Source organism: Bombina bombina, chromosome 2, assembly GCF_027579735.1.
Source record: "Bombina bombina isolate aBomBom1 chromosome 2, aBomBom1.pri, whole genome shotgun sequence".
NCBI lineage: Eukaryota > Metazoa > Chordata > Amphibia > Anura > Bombinatoridae > Bombina > Bombina bombina.
The window spans coordinates 15,648,186-15,670,189 of record NC_069500.1 but is presented as its reverse complement, the minus strand read 5'-3'; the positions used below and the strand labels follow the sequence as shown (position 1 = coordinate 15,670,189).

Here is a 22,004-nt window from a genome sequence, read left to right as displayed (position 1 = left end):
TACTGCATCAGTTTCAAGTGATTTAGCATATGAGTATTATGTCCCTTTAATGTAACTGCATTCTGCAGTCTGAAATAGTTTGTTTAACCACTGTGTTAAGTCAGTTGGTTTATGCTCCCATACTAATTGTTTACCCTGAAGACTTTTTAAGCATATATATTATGTATAGCTAATACAGATTTTAAGCACACTCCACCTCCTCTTCGTACCCCGTGAAAGGCTCTGTTTCTAACAAACCTTTGGTATCTTGGGTCGTATATCTCTGACCAAACCTCTTAAAGGGACACTGAATCCATTTTTTTTTCTTTTGTGATTCAGATAGAGCATGACATTTCACGCAACTTTCTAATGTACTCCTATTATCTAATTTTCTTCTTTGTTTGAAATACAAAAATGTAAGTTTAGATGCTGGTCCATTTTTTCTTGAACAACCTGTGTTGTTCTTGCTGATTAGTGGATAAATGAATCCATCAATAAAAAAGTGCTGAACCAAAAAAGCTTAGATGCTTTCTTTTTCAAATAAAGATAGAAAGAGAACAGAGAAAAAATGATAATAGGAGTAAATTAGAAAGTTGCTTAAAATTGGAAGCTGTTTCTGAATCACAAAAGAAAAAAAAATTGGGTTCAGTGTCCCTTTAATGATTTCTTGTGTCATGGACTCGAAGGCGGAGGACCAACCGCTCCCGATCATAGTACAGCGTTGCTGTCACATGGCTTTCCGCACACATCACTCAGCGATCTCATCGCTCATTGGAGCCTCAGGTAAATGGTGGAATGGTTGGGAGTAAGCTGCTGCTTCTCAGGCAAAGCTACACTGTATCATTTATGGATGGCTATTTCTCATAAACAGCAGTTTCGGATAAAACTTCAGATCTTTATTAGGGTCACATATAAAAACAGATGATCACGCCTAACATGTTTCGGCTACATTGCCTTAGTCGTAAGCGTGATCTGAATATAACATCTCAACAATTTATACCGTATCTTAAAATCCCATTGGGTATAAAGAAACATGTGACTAGATACATACCGATCTGTAATAAAGATGGACTAAAGGTAATAAATAAGTGATTGAGGAATAGACTGAAAACAGCTGAAGAAAGCTGGAAAAGCTACAGATGCTGGACATAGTAGGATAAACCCATGTTTATATTAAAAGTGAGGGATTTTAACATAACATAATAAGTTAATGAATTACCAAATTCAGATGTCATACAGAAAACAAGCAACCAAACACAACTTAAGTACACTACACCACAATAAAAAGGTGGTTATTCCCAGCAATTTATCAGATCAAAGGATGAATTGAAGCCTTTAGGTACACGTGTATCAATGGTAAATATCCAAAAGGACTCTAAGTTTAAAAGGAGTCTGTTAATGTTACCTCCTTGCCTAGGATATTTTACTTTTTCCATAACCATCCATCTCAGGGTCACATTCACACTATTGTGTGCTAGAATGAAATGATTCGCTAGTTCTGAGCAATTGCCTGATCTCTTTATGTCGGACAAATGTTCTCTGACCTCTCTGAAGTGCAACCAATATACTGTTTATTGTTACAAGTACACCAAATCATGTACACAACATTTTTTGATCTGCAATTTACACAATCTTCCAAAGTATATTGTTTGCCGGTCACATTGGATTCAAAGGTTTTATGCATATGACCAAAACTGCACGGAATGCACTGGCTGTATCCACATTTGTGCATACCTTTCATCTGTAACCAGGAACTTGTGGGTTTATTGGACTTTATCTCACTAGGTGAGAGTACATTTCCTATAGGAAAAATTGCAACCTTGTCTGACTATATATTGCAGACCATTGTCTGCAAGTAACATAGGAAAATGTTTCCTGACAATGTTACAAATCTGGACCTATAGTCAGATGAGAATTGAGTTACAAAATTAACTTGATCATGTTGTTTGTTCATATTTGTAGTGGTTTGCTTAGGGCTGTCCTTTAAAAGGGTATCTCTGGCCATTCCATCAACCTCTTGCCTGGCCCTAGAGATGATGTTCTTATTGTAACCCCTACTGAGAAGGCTGTTGACCAAATCATTACTTTGAGTTTCAAAATCAATTTGCTTACTGCAATTTTGCTTAATATTGATGAATTGGCCTTTTGATACAGAGTAGGGGACTTGTTTGAAGTGATTGCTCTTTCTGTGAAGGAGAGTGTTCCCAGATATGGGCTTTCTATAAATTGTGTGATATCCAAGTAGTTTATTTTTAAATCGTTAAGCTCATAGGTGAAACTGAGACCAAGTGGGTTGTCGTTAAGGTATAAAATAAAGTCAGCAATTATTCTACAGTCCCCTGACCAAACAAACAACAAATTGTCAATGTACCGGTGGTAGCTATGTATGTCATTTGCAAATATGTTTCTGTCCCCATATATATATACAGGGATTCCCACCAGCCCATAGTCAAGTTAGCATAAGGGGGGGGGGGGGCAAATATGGCCCCCATGGCTGTCCCTCGAATCTGGAGATAAATATCATCATTGAATTTGAAGAAGTTATGCGTCAGTAAGATTTGGGTTATTTTCACCAGGTAATTTACAAATTCAGTGGTATAGTCAGTATAGTTAAAAAGTATCTTACTGCTCTAAAACCCACCTGGTGGGGGTATTGTAAAATACAGGGAAACCACATCAACCGTCAACCAACAGTCATTAGGATAACACTGGAAGCTGTCACATTTTTGTAACACTTGTTTGGTGTCCCTTAAGTAACTTGGGAGGTTGAGGACAAGAGGTTAAAGGATACGGTCTAACCACTCAGATAGCTTTTCAAACAGTGACCCAATGCCAGAGATAATGGGTCACCCTTTCACTTCTATAAGGGATTTATCGACTTTCGGAAGGACATGGAAAATCGGAATTACCAGTTGTTGAACTAACAAAAAGTCAAAAGTGTTTTGGTCTACATGTCCTTTAGAGAGCCCATCATTCAGAAGTAGCCACAGTTGTGATTTGAAGTTGTTAGTGGGATTTTAAGTCAGCATTGTGTAGTCCTCCCTGTTAAGTTGCCTTAATGCTTCATTAGTGTATGCGTCTATGTGCCACACAACCACACTCCCTCTCTTGTCTGCTGATTTAATTACAAGATCAGGATTTGCTTTTAGTGTCTCAAGGGCCACTATCTCATCCTTAGTGAGGTTACTTGTGACCATCTTAGGTTGGAGTGATAGGTTCAACAAATCCGCTTCAATTCTCTTTTGATAATTCACCAAAATGTCACCTCTTGAGTGAATCGGATAGAATACGGATTTAGGTTTAAAACCTGTGTGTGAATCAATCACTCCTAATTCCACATTACTTTCAAGTCCCAGTTCTGCCAGACTGTGAATGTCTCTTAGTTCTCCAAAGTTAAGCCCCTCTTGTATGTATATGTGACGGGTTCGGTATGTAAGCCTATTGCTCATTGGAGTCTTGTGTCTGACTGGTAGAGAAATGTTTCCTAAGTGTCAGATGTCTAATAAATTTATTAACATCAACAAGTGTTTGAAAAAAGATTAAATCGTGATTTCAGAACAAAACCCAGGCCATAGCTTAAGACTTTGCTTTCCATTTTATTAAGCACATAATCAGTTAAATTGATGACATTGGAGGTATGAGTGTGGTCCATATCAATTATTGTACATATTTGTTTTGTCCCCTTCCCCTTCTCAGGGGGTAACGTGTTTGGTTGTGTCTTATGTTTTTATGCTGATCTGAACTCATAATCTTGATTACACGAATATACTCATCAATATAATCCCTTATATCACTTCAAGTATTCTCCCCACTACAGACTAACTGGTCTAAAGATTTCTGTAAAGCTCAAATACTTTAAAATTTGGAAAAAAAAAATTTAATCAATTTAAATATTTTATAATGTTTTATTACTGTGTATTTACTGAAAATAGTTTTCAGTCCAATGTTCTTCACATAGTAGAAATGTTCTTTGTATTTTTAAATATATATTCCTATTTCTACATATAGATATAGATAAAGAGGTACACATACATTTTATAATAAAATAATTATATATATATATATACACACATACACACACACACAGAAGCACACACAGAAGCACACTCACAGGAACGAACAACCAACTCAATACCATTGTTAGCCTGTTCTATGGCGATTTACCACCTGGGTGCAGCTTCTTTTAGCCCAGTAATGCTTTTCACAGGGTAGAACTTTCCTGTAGCATATCAGTCTGATCCCGCCTATTATGGTCAGTCCAGCACCGAAATACCAGGCAATTCCTCTCTGAACAAGGAACACAGCAACCCCAGATGTTCGTTTCGGCCTTCATTGGGCCTCGTCAGTGAGGTGTAGCCATATTCCTCTAAGCACACTGAGCAAGGAGTCCACGTCTGGTTTCCCCTTTTTTTACATATTGGTACACCTCACTGACGAGGCCCAATGGAGGCCAAAACAATCGTCTGGGGTTGCTGTGTTCCTTGTTCAGAGAGGAATTGCCTGGTATTTTGGTGCTGGACTGACCGTAATAGGCGGGATCAGATTGCTATACTACAGGAAAGTTCTACTCTGTGAAAAGCATTACTGGGCTAAAATAATAATAATAATTTGCGATTTATATAGCACTTTTCTCCCTGTGAGACTCAAAGCACTTTACAAATATACCAACATAAAGACATAAAATATGGCTACACTTTACTGATGAGGCCCAATGAAGGCCAAAACGATTGTCTGGGGTTGCTGTGTTCCTTGTTCAGAGAGGAATTGCCTTTTTATTTCGGCACTGGACTGACCGTAATAGGCAGGATCAGACTGATATACTACAAGAAAGTTCTACTCCATGAAAAGCATTAATGGGCTAAAAATCTGCACCCAGGGGGTATATCGCCATATAACAGGCTAACATTGGTATTGAGTCTGTTGTTCATTCCTGTAAGTGCACTTCTCTCTGTATGTATTTAGTCTCGCTATGGGAAAAAGGGCAACCAGACGTGGACTCCTTGCTCAGTGTGCTTAGAGGAATATGGCTACACTTCACTGACGAGGCCCAATGAAGGCTGAAATCGTCTCTGAGAAAAGCATTACTGGGCTAAAAAGCTGCACCGAGGTGGTAAATCGCCATAGAACGGCTAACAATGGTATTGAGGTTTTTCGTTCCTGTGAGTGCACTTCTCTCTGTATGTATGTGTGTGTGTGTGTGTGTATATGTATGTATATATATATATATATATATATATATAAATATCCAAGAAAAGAGCACTCACCAGGACTTGTACCTTAAAGCAATTACCGCTTTATTTTAACAAAGTGACGTTTCGAGGATTTTAACCTCGTCCTCAGACTTTACAACAGTGTACATACCTGAATGCCTTTTAAACCCTCCACCGACTATCACCGCGATACCGGAAGTCACCCGGCGTCCTGTGCGCAAGACTGCGCATGTCAGAGCGTCGGCATGGCAACCGGCCGCGGTGTACACTAAAAACAAAATTGTGAATACAAACGGTTACAATATAGAGCAGTTCAATTGTTACAATCTCAATGCACTTAACAATCTAACACTATCTATTATAAGAGCTAGATAGTTACAACACTTAACATCTCTACGATGCGTGTAGTTTACTGTGTCAAATTTACCTGACTATTTCTAAACTGGGAATAGGTATAGACATAATTTTGAATCAAACATATCACCTAGTATGGCTATACTAGCTATCAGAATACACTTTACTGCTAACATCTGGATAATACTCCCTAACCTTTGGTATCACAGATAACAGTGCCAGTCCAGGTTGGTATTCAACCCTCCGGGCACCAAAGTGCCCAGATTGAAGATCCACCTGGACTCGCACTGCAACAGGAGTCTATCCCTATCACCCCCTCTAGTTGGGGGTGGAATGTGATCGATGATCACATACCTCAGGTCTGCAACCGTATGGCCAGTCAGCGCAAAATGTCGTGCCACGGGTTGGTCTGACCCCTTGTTTTTTATAGCCAATCGAATGGCTGCACGATGATTGGCCATACGGGTGCGCAAGTCGTCGATAGTCTTTCCGACATAGAATAACCCACACGGACAGTGTAATAAATACACTATATGCGTCGTCGTGCAGGTTACTCTATGCCGGATAGTGTATCTGCGATTGGTGGTTGGATGAACAAAGAATTTTGCGTTAGATAAACCACTACATGTGGTGCATCCCATACACTTATAGCAACCAGGTTTCTTAGTCTGTAGCCAGTTCGATTTTTCGTAGCACAATACAGGGTCAACCTTCACCAGAATGTCCCGTAGAGAGCGTGATCTTCTAAAGCCTACTTGTGGATATCTGGAACCCCTAAATGGCAGATTTTTATCACTTTCCACGATATTCCAGTTCTTTTTTACCAATTTTTGTAGGTTCTGCTTGTCTGAGGTATAAGTAGTCGTCAATATCATCCTTCTCTCTTTATCCCTTTTTGTCACAGTTCTTAAAGCTGTATCCTGATCCATGGAGGTAAACTTCTGGAAGTGTTGGTTAATCTGTTTCTCTTGGTAACCCCTCTGTAAGAATCGTGCTTTCATTTCTATCAACTGTTGTTGGGCATTACTCTGTTTGTTGTTATTCCGCATAACCCGCTTGAATTGAGAGATAGGTAAAGCCTTCTTGAGTGATGGAGGATGGCAGCTAGTAGCCTCCAATAATGAGTTCCTATCTGTCTCCTTTTTGTACAAAGTTGTGCCCAACACACCATCTTCCATAGATATTCGCAGGTCGAGGAAATCTACTGATGTGGAACTCTTGGTCATCTTGAATTGTAGCTTTGGATTAATGGTGTTTAATATCCTATGCCAATCATCTAATTCCTCCTCCGTACCTGACCATAGAATGATCAAATCATCTATATAGCGTTTGAAATATTTAATGTGTTGGTGTAGAAATAGATCCGTGTCACGTTCTTCAAATTCTGCCATAAATAAATTGGCGTACGATGGGGCCATATTAGACCCCATCGCCGTCCCTTGTAGTTGCAAAAAGAACGATTTCTCAAACTTGAAGTAGTTTCTGCTGAGGCAGAGATCCAATAGTTCCAGGATTAACTCTACTGGAGGTCCCACGTATGGGTATCGATTCAATTGTTTGCGAACTGCCATCATCCCCTGTTCGTGTGGTATGGAGGTATACAGACTAACCACATCCAATGTTGCTAATAAGATGGGTTGTTTGATTGTTGGAAATGATTTGATCTCTTTGATCAGACTAATCGAGTCCAACAGAAACGAAGGCATATTGCGGACACATGGTTGGAGTATACTATCCAGAAATACTGCTACCGGTTGTAAGAGGGATCCTATGGAGGACACAATAGGTCTGCCCGGTGGGCAATTCGGGTGCTTATGGATCTTCGGCAGTGTGTAAAAAGCCGGAACCCTTGGGAACTTTACTTCCATAAAGTTCCTTTCTTGTTTCGTCAACCATCCAATCCTGAATGCTCGATCCAAAACTTCATCTATCTGTTTCTTGAACAACATGGTAGGATTGTAGGTCAGTTGTTTGTATGTAGCCGTATCCGTCAGCTGAGAAAGTATCTCTTGCTTGTAGTAAGAATAGTCCATTATGACCAATGCGCCTCCCTTATCGGCCTCCCTAAAGATTAGATCTTTATTTGTGCTCAAGTTATCCAGTGCTCTCTTTTCTTCTTTGGTTAAGTTGTTTCTGCAACCCGGTTTAGCCGAATTACACATTCTCTCTGTGTCATCCAATAGTAGTCTACTGTACGTTTTAATGCTAGGATTTGTACTTGAGCAATCATAGGTGCTTTTAGGTTTTAATTTGTGGATGTTAGCAGTTTCTTCAGTAGTATCTCCAAGTCCCATACCAAAATGCTCCTTCAATCTTAAGTTCCGTTCAAATTTTTGCATATCTATGTACATATCAAAGGGTTTGTAGAAAGCTGTTGGGATAAACGACAAGCCTTTATTTAGTATCTTGATCTCCAACGCTGACAACTGGTAAGAGCTGAGGTTGATTACTATGTCATTCGTTACATTCTGCGTTTGGCTCTGGGTGGTCTTCCCCTTACCACCCCCTCTCCTGATGTGCGTCCGATGCCTGCCAAGTTTTTTGATCTTGTAGTGATCCCCCCATCAAATGATCTTTGTGATGCTTCGGTAGATGTTATCCCATCTGAGTCAGTGCTATTGCCGGAAGAATCTATTGTGGTCATATTTCTTGGTTTGTAGAATCTTGGTCTCCTAGGTCTGATTTCAAAGGTCCTCTGTCTTTCTTCTGCCGAAAGTAACCACCTATAGACCTTTTTCTCTTTATAATCAGATTCTACAGCATCCCACTTCCGATTCTTGAAAGTTAGCAATTCTGTTTCGAAATCCAGTACTTGTTTGGTTAATTTTTCTAACCATTTGTTTTCTTGATCGGCTTCTAGTGTCGTTATGTGTGTAAATTCAAATTGTTGAATTTCGACATCGACTTTATCCAGTAATATTCTCACTTCTTCAATGACCAGAAGCATCAAATCTAAAGCGCATTTATTCAAAATGCTACACCACTTTATGCAAAACGCAGGGTTGTTCCTGCCTATAGTCGGAATGTTCTTTACTCTGAATCCTCTAGGAATAAAGAGTTTCCTATGATAATCTGATAGGAAAGTTCCGTGCAACGTTAAATCGATCTTTCTTTTTTTCAGTTTCAATAATTTTGCATATAGGTGGGAGGGCTGTTCCTTTAAATCCCTATTAGGAACAGTAGCAAACCGGATTCTATTGGCATCATCCTCCGTATAATTGAATGTAGTAGCGCCTTGAACGTTCTCATCTGGTGTCTCCATTTCCCCCAGTGTTGTAGTCAGAGGCTCTATATTGTAATCCATCGTGTATAGTGTATTAAAAAACCGCTACCGGTTTAAATCAGTAGAATAGCCAGAGGTAGGGAAATCTAATAGTTCAGGGTGCCAGAGTTAAACCGTAGTACACAAAATCCCAAATGAACTCTGCACTCACTCCGCTGTTCAACCGCCCAGGGTGCATCCAATGCCGCAGTGTGCCTTTACAAATATCCAAGAAAAGAGCACTCACCAGGACTTGTACCTTAAAGCAATTACCGCTTTATTTTAACAAAGTGACGTTTCGAGGATTTTAACCTCGTCCTCAGACTTTACAACAGTGTACATACCTGAATGCCTTTTAAACCCTCCACCGACTATCACCGCGATACCGGAAGTCACCCGGCGTCCTGTGCGCAAGACTGCGCATGTCAGAGCGTCGGCATGGCAACCGGCCGCGGTGTACACTAAAAACAAAATTGTGAATACAAACGGTTACAATATAGAGCAGTTCAATTGTTACAATCTCAATGCACTTAACAATCTAACACTATCTATTATAAGAGCTAGATAGTTACAACACTTAACATCTCTACGATGCGTGTAGTTTACTGTGTCAAATTTACCTGACTATTTCTAAACTGGGAATAGGTATAGACATAATTTTGAATCAAACATATCACCTAGTATGGCTATACTAGCTATCAGAATACACTTTACTGCTAACATCTGGATAATACTCCCTAACCTTTGGTATCACAGATAACAGTGCCAGTCCAGGTTGGTATTCAACCCTCCGGGCACCAAAGTGCCCAGATTGAAGATCCACCTGGACTCGCACTGCAACAGGAGTCTATCCCTATCACCCCCTCAAGTTGGGGGTGGAATGTGATCGATGATCACATACCTCAGGTCTGCAACCGTATGGCCAGTCAGCGCAAAATGTCGTGCCACGGGTTGGTCTGACCCCTTGTTTTTTATAGCCAATCGAATGGCTGCACGATGATTGGCCATACGGGTGCGCAAGTCGTCGATAGTCTTTCCGACATAGAATAACCCACACGGACAGTGTAATAAATACACTATATGCGTCGTCGTGCAGGTTACTCTATGCCGGATAGTGTATCTGCGATTGGTGGTTGGATGAACAAAGAATTTTGCGTTAGATAAACCACTACATGTGGTGCATCCCATACACTTATAGCAACCAGGTTTCTTAGTCTGTAGCCAGTTCGATTTTTCGTAGCACAATACAGGGTCAACCTTCACCAGAATGTCCCGTAGAGAGCGTGATCTTCTAAAGCCTACTTGTGGATATCTGGAACCCCTAAATGGCAGATTTTTATCACTTTCCACGATATTCCAGTTATATATATATATATATAAAAACACAAAAAACCCAGCACTCACTAGCAGATTCACAGCAATGTTTAAAAGCAAAACTGGGGGAAGTCAGTTACATTTGGCACCAAAGGATCAAGCCCAGGACCACGACAAGGTCTCTCCCTTCCTGGGACCCTAACCAGCACCCACACAATGCATGCTTCCAAACAAACCAACTGGGAACCTCCCAGGGTGACACAGTCTTTTGTAACCTCCCCTATGTAAATACAAAACACAGGAATGGACCGCACTCACAGACTGGACTGGGTACACATCCTAAGCCACTGTTAACTCCACAGCCCTGAACACTGACAGACAGCTGCCAGGCAGTTAACCCCCGAGCAACCTGGGTGTCAGGTCCGCAGGGGAGCATTACAATCATTAACACAAAAAACCCAGCACTCACTAGCAGATTCACAGCAATGTTTAAAAGCACCTCCCAGGGTGACACAGGCTTTTGTAACCTCCCCAATGTAAATACAAAACACAGGAATGGACCGCACTCACAGACTGGACATCCTAAGCCACTGTTAACTCCACAGCCCTGAACACTGACAGACAGCTGCAAAGTTCCCAGCAACCCAGGCAGTTAACCCCCGAGCAACCTGGGTGTCAGGTCCGCAGGGGAGCATTACAATCATTAACACAAAACACAAAAAACCCAGCACTCACTAGCAGATTCACAGCAATGTTTAAAAGCAAAACTGGGGGAAGTCAGTTACATTTGGCGCCAAAGGATCAAGCCCAGGACCACAACAAGGTCTCCCCCTTCCTGGGACCCTAACCAGCACCCACACAATGCATGCTTCCAAACAAACCAACTGGGAACCTCCCAGGGTGACACAGGCTTTTGTAACCTCCCCTATGTAAATACAAAACACAGGAATGGACCGCACTCACAGACTGGACTGGGTACACATCCTAAGCCACTGTTAACTCCACAGCCCTGAACACTGACAGACAGCTGCAAAGTTCCCAGCAACCCAGGCAGTTAACCCCCGAGCAACCTGGGTGTCAGGTCCGCAGGGGAGCATTACAATCATTAACACAAAACACCCAGCACTCACTAGCAGATTCACAGCAATGTTTAAAAGCAAAACTGGGGGAAGTCAGTTACATTTGGCGCCAACTTTGCAGCTGTCTGTCAGTGTTCAGGGCTGTGGAGTTAACAGTGGCTTAGGATGTGTACCCAGTCCAGTCTGTGAGTGCGGTCCATTCCTGTGTTTTGTATTTACATAGGGGAGGTTACAAAAGCCTGTGTCACCCTGGGAGGTTCCCAGTTGGTTTGTTTGGAAGCATGCATTGTGTGGGTGCTGGTTAGGGTCCCAGGAAGGGGGAGACCTTGTCGTGGTCCTGGGCTTGATCCTTTGGCACCAAATGTAACTGACTTCCCCCAGTTTTGCTTTTAAACATTGCTGTGAATCTGCTAGTGAGTGCTGGGTTTTTTGTGTTAATGATTGTAATGCTCCCCTGCGGACCTGACACCCAGGTTACTCGGGGGTTAACTGCCTGGGTTGCTGGGAACTTTGCAGCTGTCTGTCAGTGTTCAGGGCTGTGGAGTTAACAGTGGCTTAGGATGTGTACCCAGTCCAGTCTGTGAGTGCGGTCCATTCCTGTGTTTTGTATTTACATAGGGGAGGTTACAAAAGCCTGTGTCACCCTGGGAGGTTCCCAGTTGGTTTGTTTGGAAGCATGCATTGTGTGGGTGCTGGTTAGGGTCCCAGGAAGGGGGAGACCTTGTCGTGGTCCTGGGCTTGATCCTTTGGCGCCAAATGTAACTGACTTCCCCCAGTTTTGCTTTTAAACATTGCTGTGAATCTGCTAGTGAGTGCTGGGTTTTTTGTGTTTTGTGTTAATGATTGTAATGCTCCCCTGCGGACCTGACACCCAAGTTGCTCGGGGGTTAACTGCCTGGGTTGTTTTGAACTTTGCAGCTGTCTGTCAGTGTTCAGGGCTGTGGAGTTAACAGTGGCTTAGGATGTGTACCCAGTCCAGTCTGTGAGTGCGGTCCATTCCTGTGTTTTATATATATATATATATATATATATATATATATATATATACACTATGAATATATATTTAAAAATAAAAAAAACATTTTCTTCTATATAAAGAACTTTGGAACGTAAAATATTTATAACTTTAGTTTTAGCACTGTAGGTTTCATGTGGTGTAGGGTAAGCACAAGGTTTTTTTTTTATTTTTTTTATTTATTATTTTTATTATGTGTCATAAAACATCAACAATAAAATATTGCACCAGTGTGTTCATATACAATGTGGAGCCAACCTTCCGGCATATCATTATTACATATAAGGTACTTAAGTCTTCTTAGTGTTTCGACATACTGGACGCTAGTCTTAAATGGGCCACGTGGGCAAAATTTTCTGATTCTAGTCGAGTACTAGTTAAATACTAAATATTAACAAAATAAAATAACTTTAACATGAAAAGTAAGCTAGGTGTAATAAACAGTTAAACCTTGATAGTTATCTTCTAGTTCTAGATCAGGTCTAATAAAGCTGACGCCTCTTGGCAGGAGGCAACTGTTGAAAACAGTTGTGACGGTCTGGCACTCTCTGTCTCTTATGTTGGCGGTCTTGTTTGTGGTGATGATCCTCTGATCACTTTCTAGCAGTATTGATATCTGTGTTTTGGGTCTCTTAGCAGTTAAGGGTGAGGAACATGTGGTGTATTTGTGATAGGCAGGGTGGGTGGTCTCAAAAGCGATTCTTGCCACAAAAACCTGGCATTTAAAATGGTATCTGTTTTATTACGACATAGGCAGCCGTATTTTTGTAAGGAGAATTGTTCCTCTACTTCCTCCAACCACATAGCTCTAGAAAGAGTAATAGGTTTTTTCCAGTGACAAGCTACTAGTCTCCTTGCACTATTGAGGCCAATCTGTAGGACCAGCAATTTTAGGCGACATGTCAATTTAGGCAGATCGTTCAGTAAGGCTACATTTGGGTTTAATGCAAAGTCATTTTCAATTCTACCGTCTCCCATAGTGGGCGAACTCTAGGGCAGTGCCACCACATGTGTATCAAATTACCGTGTTCTCCGCAACCTCGCCAACATGAACTGGACATATTTGGGTATATGCTGGTCAGCCTTGAAGGTGTTAAATACCATTGTAGGAGAATTTTAAATTTTAAAGTCGAGGATTTTTTGACTGAACTAAAACTTTTGTTCCACTTTTCTTTCTCTATATTTTCTGTTAGGTCTAGGCTCCATTTTGCCGTATATGATGGCAAGGTGTCTGCAGGAGTGTTTATGAGTAGTTTATGTGATGTAGAAAGCGCTCCCCTTAGTATAATGCCACTATAACACATTTGTTCAAAAGTGGTTAGCTTTCTCAGCAGGTCTAGCTTAAATGGAGATGTGTGTGTATATAGTGATGCAACTGGGCATACTTTAGCCACTTGGTAAATCTACCGTCTGCTATACTAGCTAGTTTGTCTCTTTCCAAGAGCTTGCCCGCTTCTGTGAAGTTGAATAGTGGAATTGTATAATCCCATTCAGTTAATCTTTTGAACCTTTTGTCTAAGCCACCCACCATTTCTATATTTAACGCAATTGGGAAAAGAGGGGACCTATGAGTAGAAATGTGTGGTCTGGTAGCAATAATATGATCCCAATTTTTAAATAGCTGTTTATGAATTTCAAGATGTCGGCATTGAGGGGGTCTGAGGTCTTTAGATACCCAGCAGAGGGCATGTACCAAGGGTGCTTTAAGGATGTGTGAATCTAGTGTTACCCATGCCTTGCGTTCTTGTGTCCTATGCCAATCTAATATTCTTTGCAGTGTCACTGCTTGACAATACTCCTCAATCTTAGGCAAACCCAGCCCCCGTTTGTGGTTGGTTTATACATCGTGTTTCTGTTCATTCTTGGTCATACAAATGCATTGAGGCACTTCTAGAGCCTGTTCATGTACCATCGAGGGATATGAAGTGATAGAGTTTGCAAAATGTACAAGACTCTGGGTAGTGTGGTCATTTTTATGGCCTGAATCCGCTACCACCAGGACAGAGGTTTATTCGTCCACGTCTTGAGGTCATGTTGTGTGTTATGGAGTAGTACATTATAGTTTTTGTCAAAAAGTGTCGTCTGTCTGGGGAGAGGTGTATCCCCAAGTATTTTATTGTGTCTGTTTTTAACCGAAGCGGGCAAATTGTCGACAGAGGTTTGATTTTGGAATTTGGTAGTGTATTATTTAGAATTTCAGACTTTTGTTTATTAACGAGGAAGTTAGTATAGCTTCCAAACTTGTCTAATTCTGTAAGTATCTCTGGGATAGTTGTAAGAGGGGACGACACAGTGAATAGCACATCGTCCGCATACATAGCAATTTTATAATCTTGTTGGCCGGTTGTTACCCCTTTAATGTTTTGGTTCCTGTGTACACGTGAAGCAAATACCTCCATCATCATAATGAATAAAATCGGGGATAAGGGGCAGCCTTGTCGTGTGCCATTGTGAATTGGGAACGCCACTGATAAAATCCCATTTACTTTAACTTTAGCACTTGGGTGAGTATATAAGCTAAAAATGTTATTTATTATTTTTGGGCCAAATCCTATGTTTTTTAATGTTAATGTTAGAAATTGCCAATCTGTCCAGTCAAATGCTTTTTCAGCATCGATAGCCATTAGCACTGACTCAATGTTGTGATGTTTAACGTTTTCCATGAGTGTTAGGGCTCTGAGGGTGTTGTCCTTCGCCTCTCGGCCAGGGACAAAGCCCACCTGATCAGTGTGCACAATGTCATTAAGAACTAGGATTAAGCGGTTTGCTAAGATTTTTCCTAATATCTTTATATCGGTATTGAGAAGTGAGATCGGGCGATAACTGTCCGGTTCTTCTTGTGGTTTGTCAGGCTTCAAAATCAGATATGTGCGCAGTCAGGGAGTCATTAGTGAGTTGGGTGATCTCATCTAGAGCATTAAAGTGCTTCAATAAGTGTGGGGCTAAGATAGTTCTAAATGTCTTGTAGTATAGATTAGGGAGACCATTGGGTCCTGGACTTTTCCCCACAGGGAGATCTTTGATGGCTTTTAGTATCTCTGTCAAAGCTATGGGTCTCTCTAGGTCTGATATTTGTGCCTGTGACAATTTATTTAGATTGGCTGATTCTATATATTCTATCATTTTTTGCGTGTGTGCTGGGGTGGTGTTAGTGTCTAGGTTATATAATTGGTGGTAAAAGATTTTGAAATGAGCGGCTATGGCCTTACTGTCTTGAATATAGTCTCCCTGTTGGGTTCTTAATCTATGGATGTGCGTGAGATAATTTCTGTCCTTAATGGTGTTTGCAAGTATTCTACCTGTACGATTACCTTCATAAAAATATTTCTTCCCAAGCTGTAAGGCTTTCCTCTGAGCCTCAGAATAAAGTAGTGTTTTGAATTCATTTCTAGTGGTTGTTAAAGCATGAAGGGTGGAGCGGTCTGAAGGGGAACGTTTATGCTGTATCTCTAGCGTGTGTACTCTTGTAGTTAAAGAGTTTAATTGGGTGTCATATTGTTTTTTGAGGCGTGCTTTATGTTTGATACATTCCCCCCGGAACACCGCTTTATGAGCTTCCCACACATAAAGGGGTTGAGTCTCTGGTACTGCATTGATGCTAAAATATTCTATCAATATGGACGTCAGGTTTTGTGCTGTTGGTGGATGGTGTAGGAGGTGTGCGTCTAATCTCCAAATAAAAGGATATATTGGGGAATCTGGCCAGTCTAGTTTCAAGGTTATCATTGAGTGATCTCACCAAGCCGTCGGGATAATGTCTGAATCTATCAGTAGAGAGAGACTAGCCTGGTCTAAGCATAAATGATCTATTCTGGAGTAAATAGCCCAAGGATGAGTATAAAAAGTAAAGTTACGTTGTGTGGGGTGCTGTGTTCTCCATGTATCCACTAGTCCCGAGTGTTTAATGCAATTGAATACTGAGTTAGGGGAGCGTGGCGATGATTTTGTATTTGCAGATGTCGTATCTAGGGTGGGATCCAAGGTAGTGTTAAGGTCACCTCCCAAAATTACAGTGCCTTTGCGCGCTTCCTGTATCATTTTTAATGTATTAAAGAATCTGTTCCTATGCTAACTGGGGGCGTATATATTAACTAATGTGATAGGTCTGTTATATATGAGGCCTACTAATATAAGGATTCTACCCTCTTTATCTGATGTGGTGTGGAGGAGTTTAAATGGTAGAGAGCGGTGGATAAGAATCCCCACCCCATTCTTCTTCTTCTCGTGGGAATTATAAAAGCTGAGTGGGAATTTTTTATTATTGAATTTAGGCCCGTTTGCCTTGGGGAAGTGCGTTTCCTGTACAAATGCCACTGAACTTTTTTGCTTAGCAAACCATTGCAAGGCTACAGACCTCTTTGTGGGTGAATAGAGATCCTTAGTGTTTTGTGAGGTTATTAGTATCGGTCTATGTGCCATATTTATACCCTGTCTTATGCTGTGTTGATGAATTTTGTTGTGTATCTCTTACCGTGGATTGTTGCCATAGCCTGCTATGGGGACCTACCACTATGGTGTGTTGTAGATACCTTAGAGAGCGAAGAGATGTGCCAGAATTAAGGCCTTTGAGGTATGTAGACCTGTAAATCTGCTTGAGCTTTATGAGAATACTGTAATAGAACAATAAACAATCACATAAACAACAAAATAAACAAGTTTAGCTAACATTTAGGAGCTATTTAAGAACTAATCTCAGGAGTGGGAGAGCTACTCCGTTTCCTGGTAATAGGGTGGGGGAGGAGGGGTAGTAGTAATAAAATACCACTATCATTCCCCTTTGGCTATTTTGTTGTAGTTCTTGTGAAAGGTACTTCCACGTTGTGGAAGCATCTTATGCTTGAGTGAGGGTGTTAAATGTTTTAGAAAAATGTGAATCAAAACACTTAGCACTTTTTCCTTCAGTTTGACAAAAGGATGCTTTAGCATGTAATGTTTTAGAGCATAGGGTGCTCCATTCAGGGGCAAGAGAACTTCTGTAAGTCCCATTCTCGGGCAGATAATCTTGATTTCCAGCAGGTTGATGTTGCCTCTCATGGTGGTTCCATAGTAGGGGCTTGTGAGTTGCAGGGCATAGGAGAGGTCGTTTTACGCTTCCTGTTAAACGTGGTCCATTTCTGACGTTGAGGCTTTGACAGAGGGGGTTCTGTGGCCTGATTTTCTTCTATTTGGTCCGATGCTTGAGGAATTTGCTTCGGTAGAGGAATGTTCAGTTGTGAGCAGAAAGAGGTCAGGTCCTCTAAATCTTTGTATACAATTTCTTTATTCTCCTTGATCACTCTGATAGCAAAGGGAAACCCCCAGCGATAAGGGATGTTGTGCATAGTGAGAAATTTAACATCTCTCCATCTAGAAAGGGTTAACGGGCTTAGGTCTGCAAAGATTTGTATAGTGTTTGCGAATTGGTGCTTTCTTTCTGGCTGTGGCTAGCAGTTTTTCTTTGTCTTTAAATTTGTGGCAGCGGAGTATGATGTCCCTTGGGGGTGCCTTGGCTAAGGGGTTAGGCTTCAGTTCTCTATGCATTCTGTCTATGGATATGTTGGTGCTTTCTTTATTGTCAAGGAGAGAGCTAAAGAGGTCCTGTATATATTGTGGTAGTGCAGTGGCTAATATATTTTCAGAGATTCCTCTTATCCTTAAGTTTTGGCGCCTGGTTGTCTAAATCTTCTATTTGCATTTGTCTTATTTCACTATTTTGGTGTTGAAGTTGCATGCTATGCAGGTTAATTGGTTCAGAAATTTCTTCTGCATGCTCCTCCAGCTGGAGCACCCTATTCACCAAATCTATAATGTCTCTTTTTACCTCTGTTAGGCTTTCTTTTTATGAGTTGACTGACCTGATTCATGAAGGATGCAAAGTCCTCTTTTGTTGGAAGAGATTTCAAATCTGCTCTTGTTATGGGAAGGTTAGGGTCTGATAGTGTAACATCAGGGTCCTCTTCCTGTATGTCGCTGTTTGAATGTGGTGAGCCAGGTAAAATAGAGGCAGTTGTGTCTACTGTTCTAAAATATGAATTCAATTTAGTGGAAGTTGTTGTGGCTGGCTTGCTAGCCTTATCCCATTTGGGGGCGTTTAGATGCCATTGATATGAAGTGTTCTGCTAGGCCAGAAAAGTAATCAGTGCTGATAGTTGGTTATTAGTGTGTCTGCTCTCTGCGTGGCTTGCTTGTACTGATTAGGAGGATGCAAAAGAAAGTTCATCTGAGCGCCACGTGTTGTTCATGCACTCTTGGTAAATAAAAAAGAAAATCGTTGATGACTCTTATCAAAGTGTTCTAAGCTCTAACCATCTTTTCCTATTGCTGGCCCTTATAGCACTGGCTCCCTTTCTGCAGGCTAATGTCTGCCTGTGTCTCTGCCTGCTTTATGTTGTGTAGCTTTAATGCTTACTGCCTTGTCTGGTTTGTCTGAAATGTGAGTTGCGGCTATTAGGCCTTTTGTTTCTGGTGCGTTTTTTCTATTATGGCGCTGTTGTCGGCTCAAGAGCTCTCACCAATTGTTGTCTATTGCGCTCGTTCTATGTTTCCTCCCAAGCGGGTTTCACCCATATCACCAGGGCTCCGTTCATTTCTCTGTTCTATGCGCCTTAATGTTTCCCTAGCGGGTCTTCCTTATTGCTCTGTGCTGTAATTACTGAGGTCTAAGATGGCGTCACCTCGTATAACCTGATGCGCATATTTGGAGCTCGTGTGTCACTGTCAAAAACGTTGTTGGGCATCCGGCTTCGCTTATGTGTGCTCTCTGGTTATTAAGCCACTTGTAGGTGGTATGCTGGCTCCTTTCTCTTTTCCTGAACCCTTCATTTTTAGTTTTAAGGGGAAAGCCTCACGGAGCTTTACAGTTTTGCAGCCATGCTGGCTCCGCCCTCCACAAGTTTTTTTTTTTATTGTGCGCTCCATTAAAGTCTACGAGGAGAATTACCATTGTCATGATATCCAAAGTTTACTTCCAGCTGTGTTTGTGTGCGAGGTTCCAGGTCTTCATCCATCCCGGGGGCATCTTCTATCTTCATCCCGGCAGAGCGGAGCTGTCCTGGAAGCTGATCCCATCCTGCATGGAGCATTCACTTCATGCGTTCGCCGCTGTACACTGAAGTTGAATGCAAGGTAGCCTTTTCAAAATGGCATCCCTTGCAGTCCTATTGGCTGATTTGATTCTTCAAATTCAAATCAGCCTATAGGATGAGAGCTTCTGAAATCATATTGGCTGTTCAAATCAGCCAATAGGATTTCAGTAACTCTCATCCTATTGGCTGTTTTGAACAGCCAATAGGATTTCAGAAGCTCTCATCCTATTGACTGGTTTGAATTTGAAGAATCAAATCAGCCAATAGGAATGCAAGGACGCCATTTTGAAACAGCTAATTTGCATTCAACTTCAGTGTACGGCGGCGACCGTATGAAGAGGATGCTCCACGCAGGATGGGATCAGCTTTCAGGACAGCTCTGCGCTGCCGGGATAAAGATAGAAGATGCCCTCGGGATGGATGAAGACCGCGCCGCCTTGATGAAGATCTCACCTCCTGGATGTCTGGACTTCAGAAACCGTGAGTAGATCTTCTAGGGTTTTTTTTAATTTTTGTGGTGTTTGGGTTTTTTTTAGATTAGGGTTTGTTTTTTTTTTAAAAGAGCTGAATGCCCTTTTAAGGGCAATGCAAAAGAGCTAACTGCCCTTTTAAGGCAAAGGGTAGCATAGGTTTTTTTTAGAGTTAGATTTTTTGTTTTGAGGGGTTGGTTGGGTGGTGGGTTTTACTGTTGGGGGTTTAGGGGGTTTAGGTGTAATTGTTTTTATTTTTGATAATTTCATTTATTTATTTATTTATTTTAATCTTATTGTAATTTATTTTTCATGATTTTAGTGTTGATTATTTTTGGTAAAATTAGATTATTTCAATTTTTCATAGGATTTGTTTTGTTTTAGTTGTAATTTAGATATTTTTATTTTTTTCGTAGTGTTAGGTTTTTTATTAAATTATATTTTTTTCTTTTTAATTGGTTGTATTTTTTATTTTATTAGATAAGTTATGTTAGGTTAATTTATAGTTTAATGCTAGGTTTATTTTTATTTCACAGGTTAGTTTGTATTTATTTAGAGTTATATTGTAATTTTACTTTAAAGTTAGGGGGGGGTGTTAGGTTTAGGGGTTAATAGTTTAATTTAGTGTTTTATGATGTGGGGGCGGCGGTTTAGGGGTTAATAGGTTTATTTAGTGGCAGAGATGTGGGAGGCCGGAGGTTTAGGGGTTCATAACTTTATTTTAGTGGCGGCAATGTCGGGAAGCTGCAGAATAGTGTTGGTGATGTGGGTGGGCAGCAGATTAGGGGTTAATAGGTTTATTTAATAGCCGCAATGTGGGTGGGTGGCAGATTAGGGCTTATTAGGTTTAATAGAGTGTTTGTGATGCGGTTTAGGAGTTAATATGTAGTTTATGGGTGTTAGTGTAATTTGTAATACTTTAGTTATGCGTTTTGTGAAACATTTTTGTTACACAAAATCCATAACTACTGGTCTCAGATGGTGGTATGGATCATGTCGGTTTAGGCTGTAATGCAAGCATTTTAGCCTCAACGCACAACCTGTTATACCGGCGCTATGGAAATCCCACACAAAAACATCATTTTTTTGAGTGCGTGATTGACGTTGCGTTACAGACTACAATGCTTGCGGTATAGCTATACTGACATGACTCCCAATAATGCGTTCCTGCTTCTACGCTGAATTTGCCCTTTTTTTCAGTGTTAAAAGCTGCAATGCAAAACTCGTGATCTAGGTGATACATAGGAGATGAGCCCTAGACAGTCTAAAAAGTCTGCACATCCGTCTCAGTAATGTGGTTTCTTTCTCAGACTGGGACATCTGTTCAGAAGACAGTGGAACAACTTCATTACCTGCATTGGCCGGATCATGGGGTGCCCAAAACATCCAATGGCCTCTTGCTGCTGCTGGAACAGATGAACCAGTTTAAGGTGCCGGGCTCCGGACCAGTTATTGTGCACTGCAGGTATGACCAACATCATTTATACCTGGTGATATCATTTGCTCATATGTACTTGTGGTTTTGTCACTATTATGATTGATTATTATTATCATTTCCTTTTTGCAAGTGTCACTGTAATTGACTGCCTCTTGACGACAAAGTAAAAGGTTATGTTCAACCGTTAAACATGGAAATGACATTGGTTACAATATAACACTAAATATCAGGGCTACTGGGGAGTATTAGTGGTGGCATTTTATTTTACAAGTTATTTTTTATCCATTTCCATCCTTTCACCTCTTTCCTCTTGGATAGAGCACTGGACATGTAAATAGGAGCACCTTGAAAACTCAACTGGCCCTTTATTTGGCAATATAATAATAATAATAATAATGATAATAATAATAATAATAATAATAATAATAACAATAATAATAATAATAATAATATAAATAATAATATAAATAATAATAATAATAAAATAATAATAATATAAATAATAATATAAATAATAATATAAATAATAATAATAATAATAATAAAAATAATAATAATATAAATAATAATAATAATATAAATAATAATAATATAAATAATAATAATAATAATAATATAAATAATATTATAAATAATAATAATATAAATAATAATAATAATAATATAAATAATAATAATATAAATAATAATAATGTTTGTGGTTTTTTATTTACCAATAACTAGTTTTAAGACATAGATCCCTTTGTTCAAAACAAACCATAGTAATGTGACCAAAGAATTATCAAAGTCACTCCTGGAATAAAATCCATTCAGAATTAG

The 22,004-nt window shown here is 40.3% G+C and overlaps 1 protein-coding gene across 1 annotated transcript in view; it reads left to right on the top strand.

Moving 5' to 3' along the window:
* The window catches only part of LOC128648366 (receptor-type tyrosine-protein phosphatase alpha), a 152,000-nt gene that overhangs the window by 21,599 nt on the left and 108,397 nt on the right, over positions 1 to 22,004 (top strand). The window contains exon 7 of the mRNA XM_053700965.1: positions 21,058 to 21,212. Coding sequence (XP_053556940.1) covers positions 21,058 to 21,212 — 155 coding nt within the window. The remainder of the gene's footprint in view (positions 1 to 21,057; positions 21,213 to 22,004) is intronic.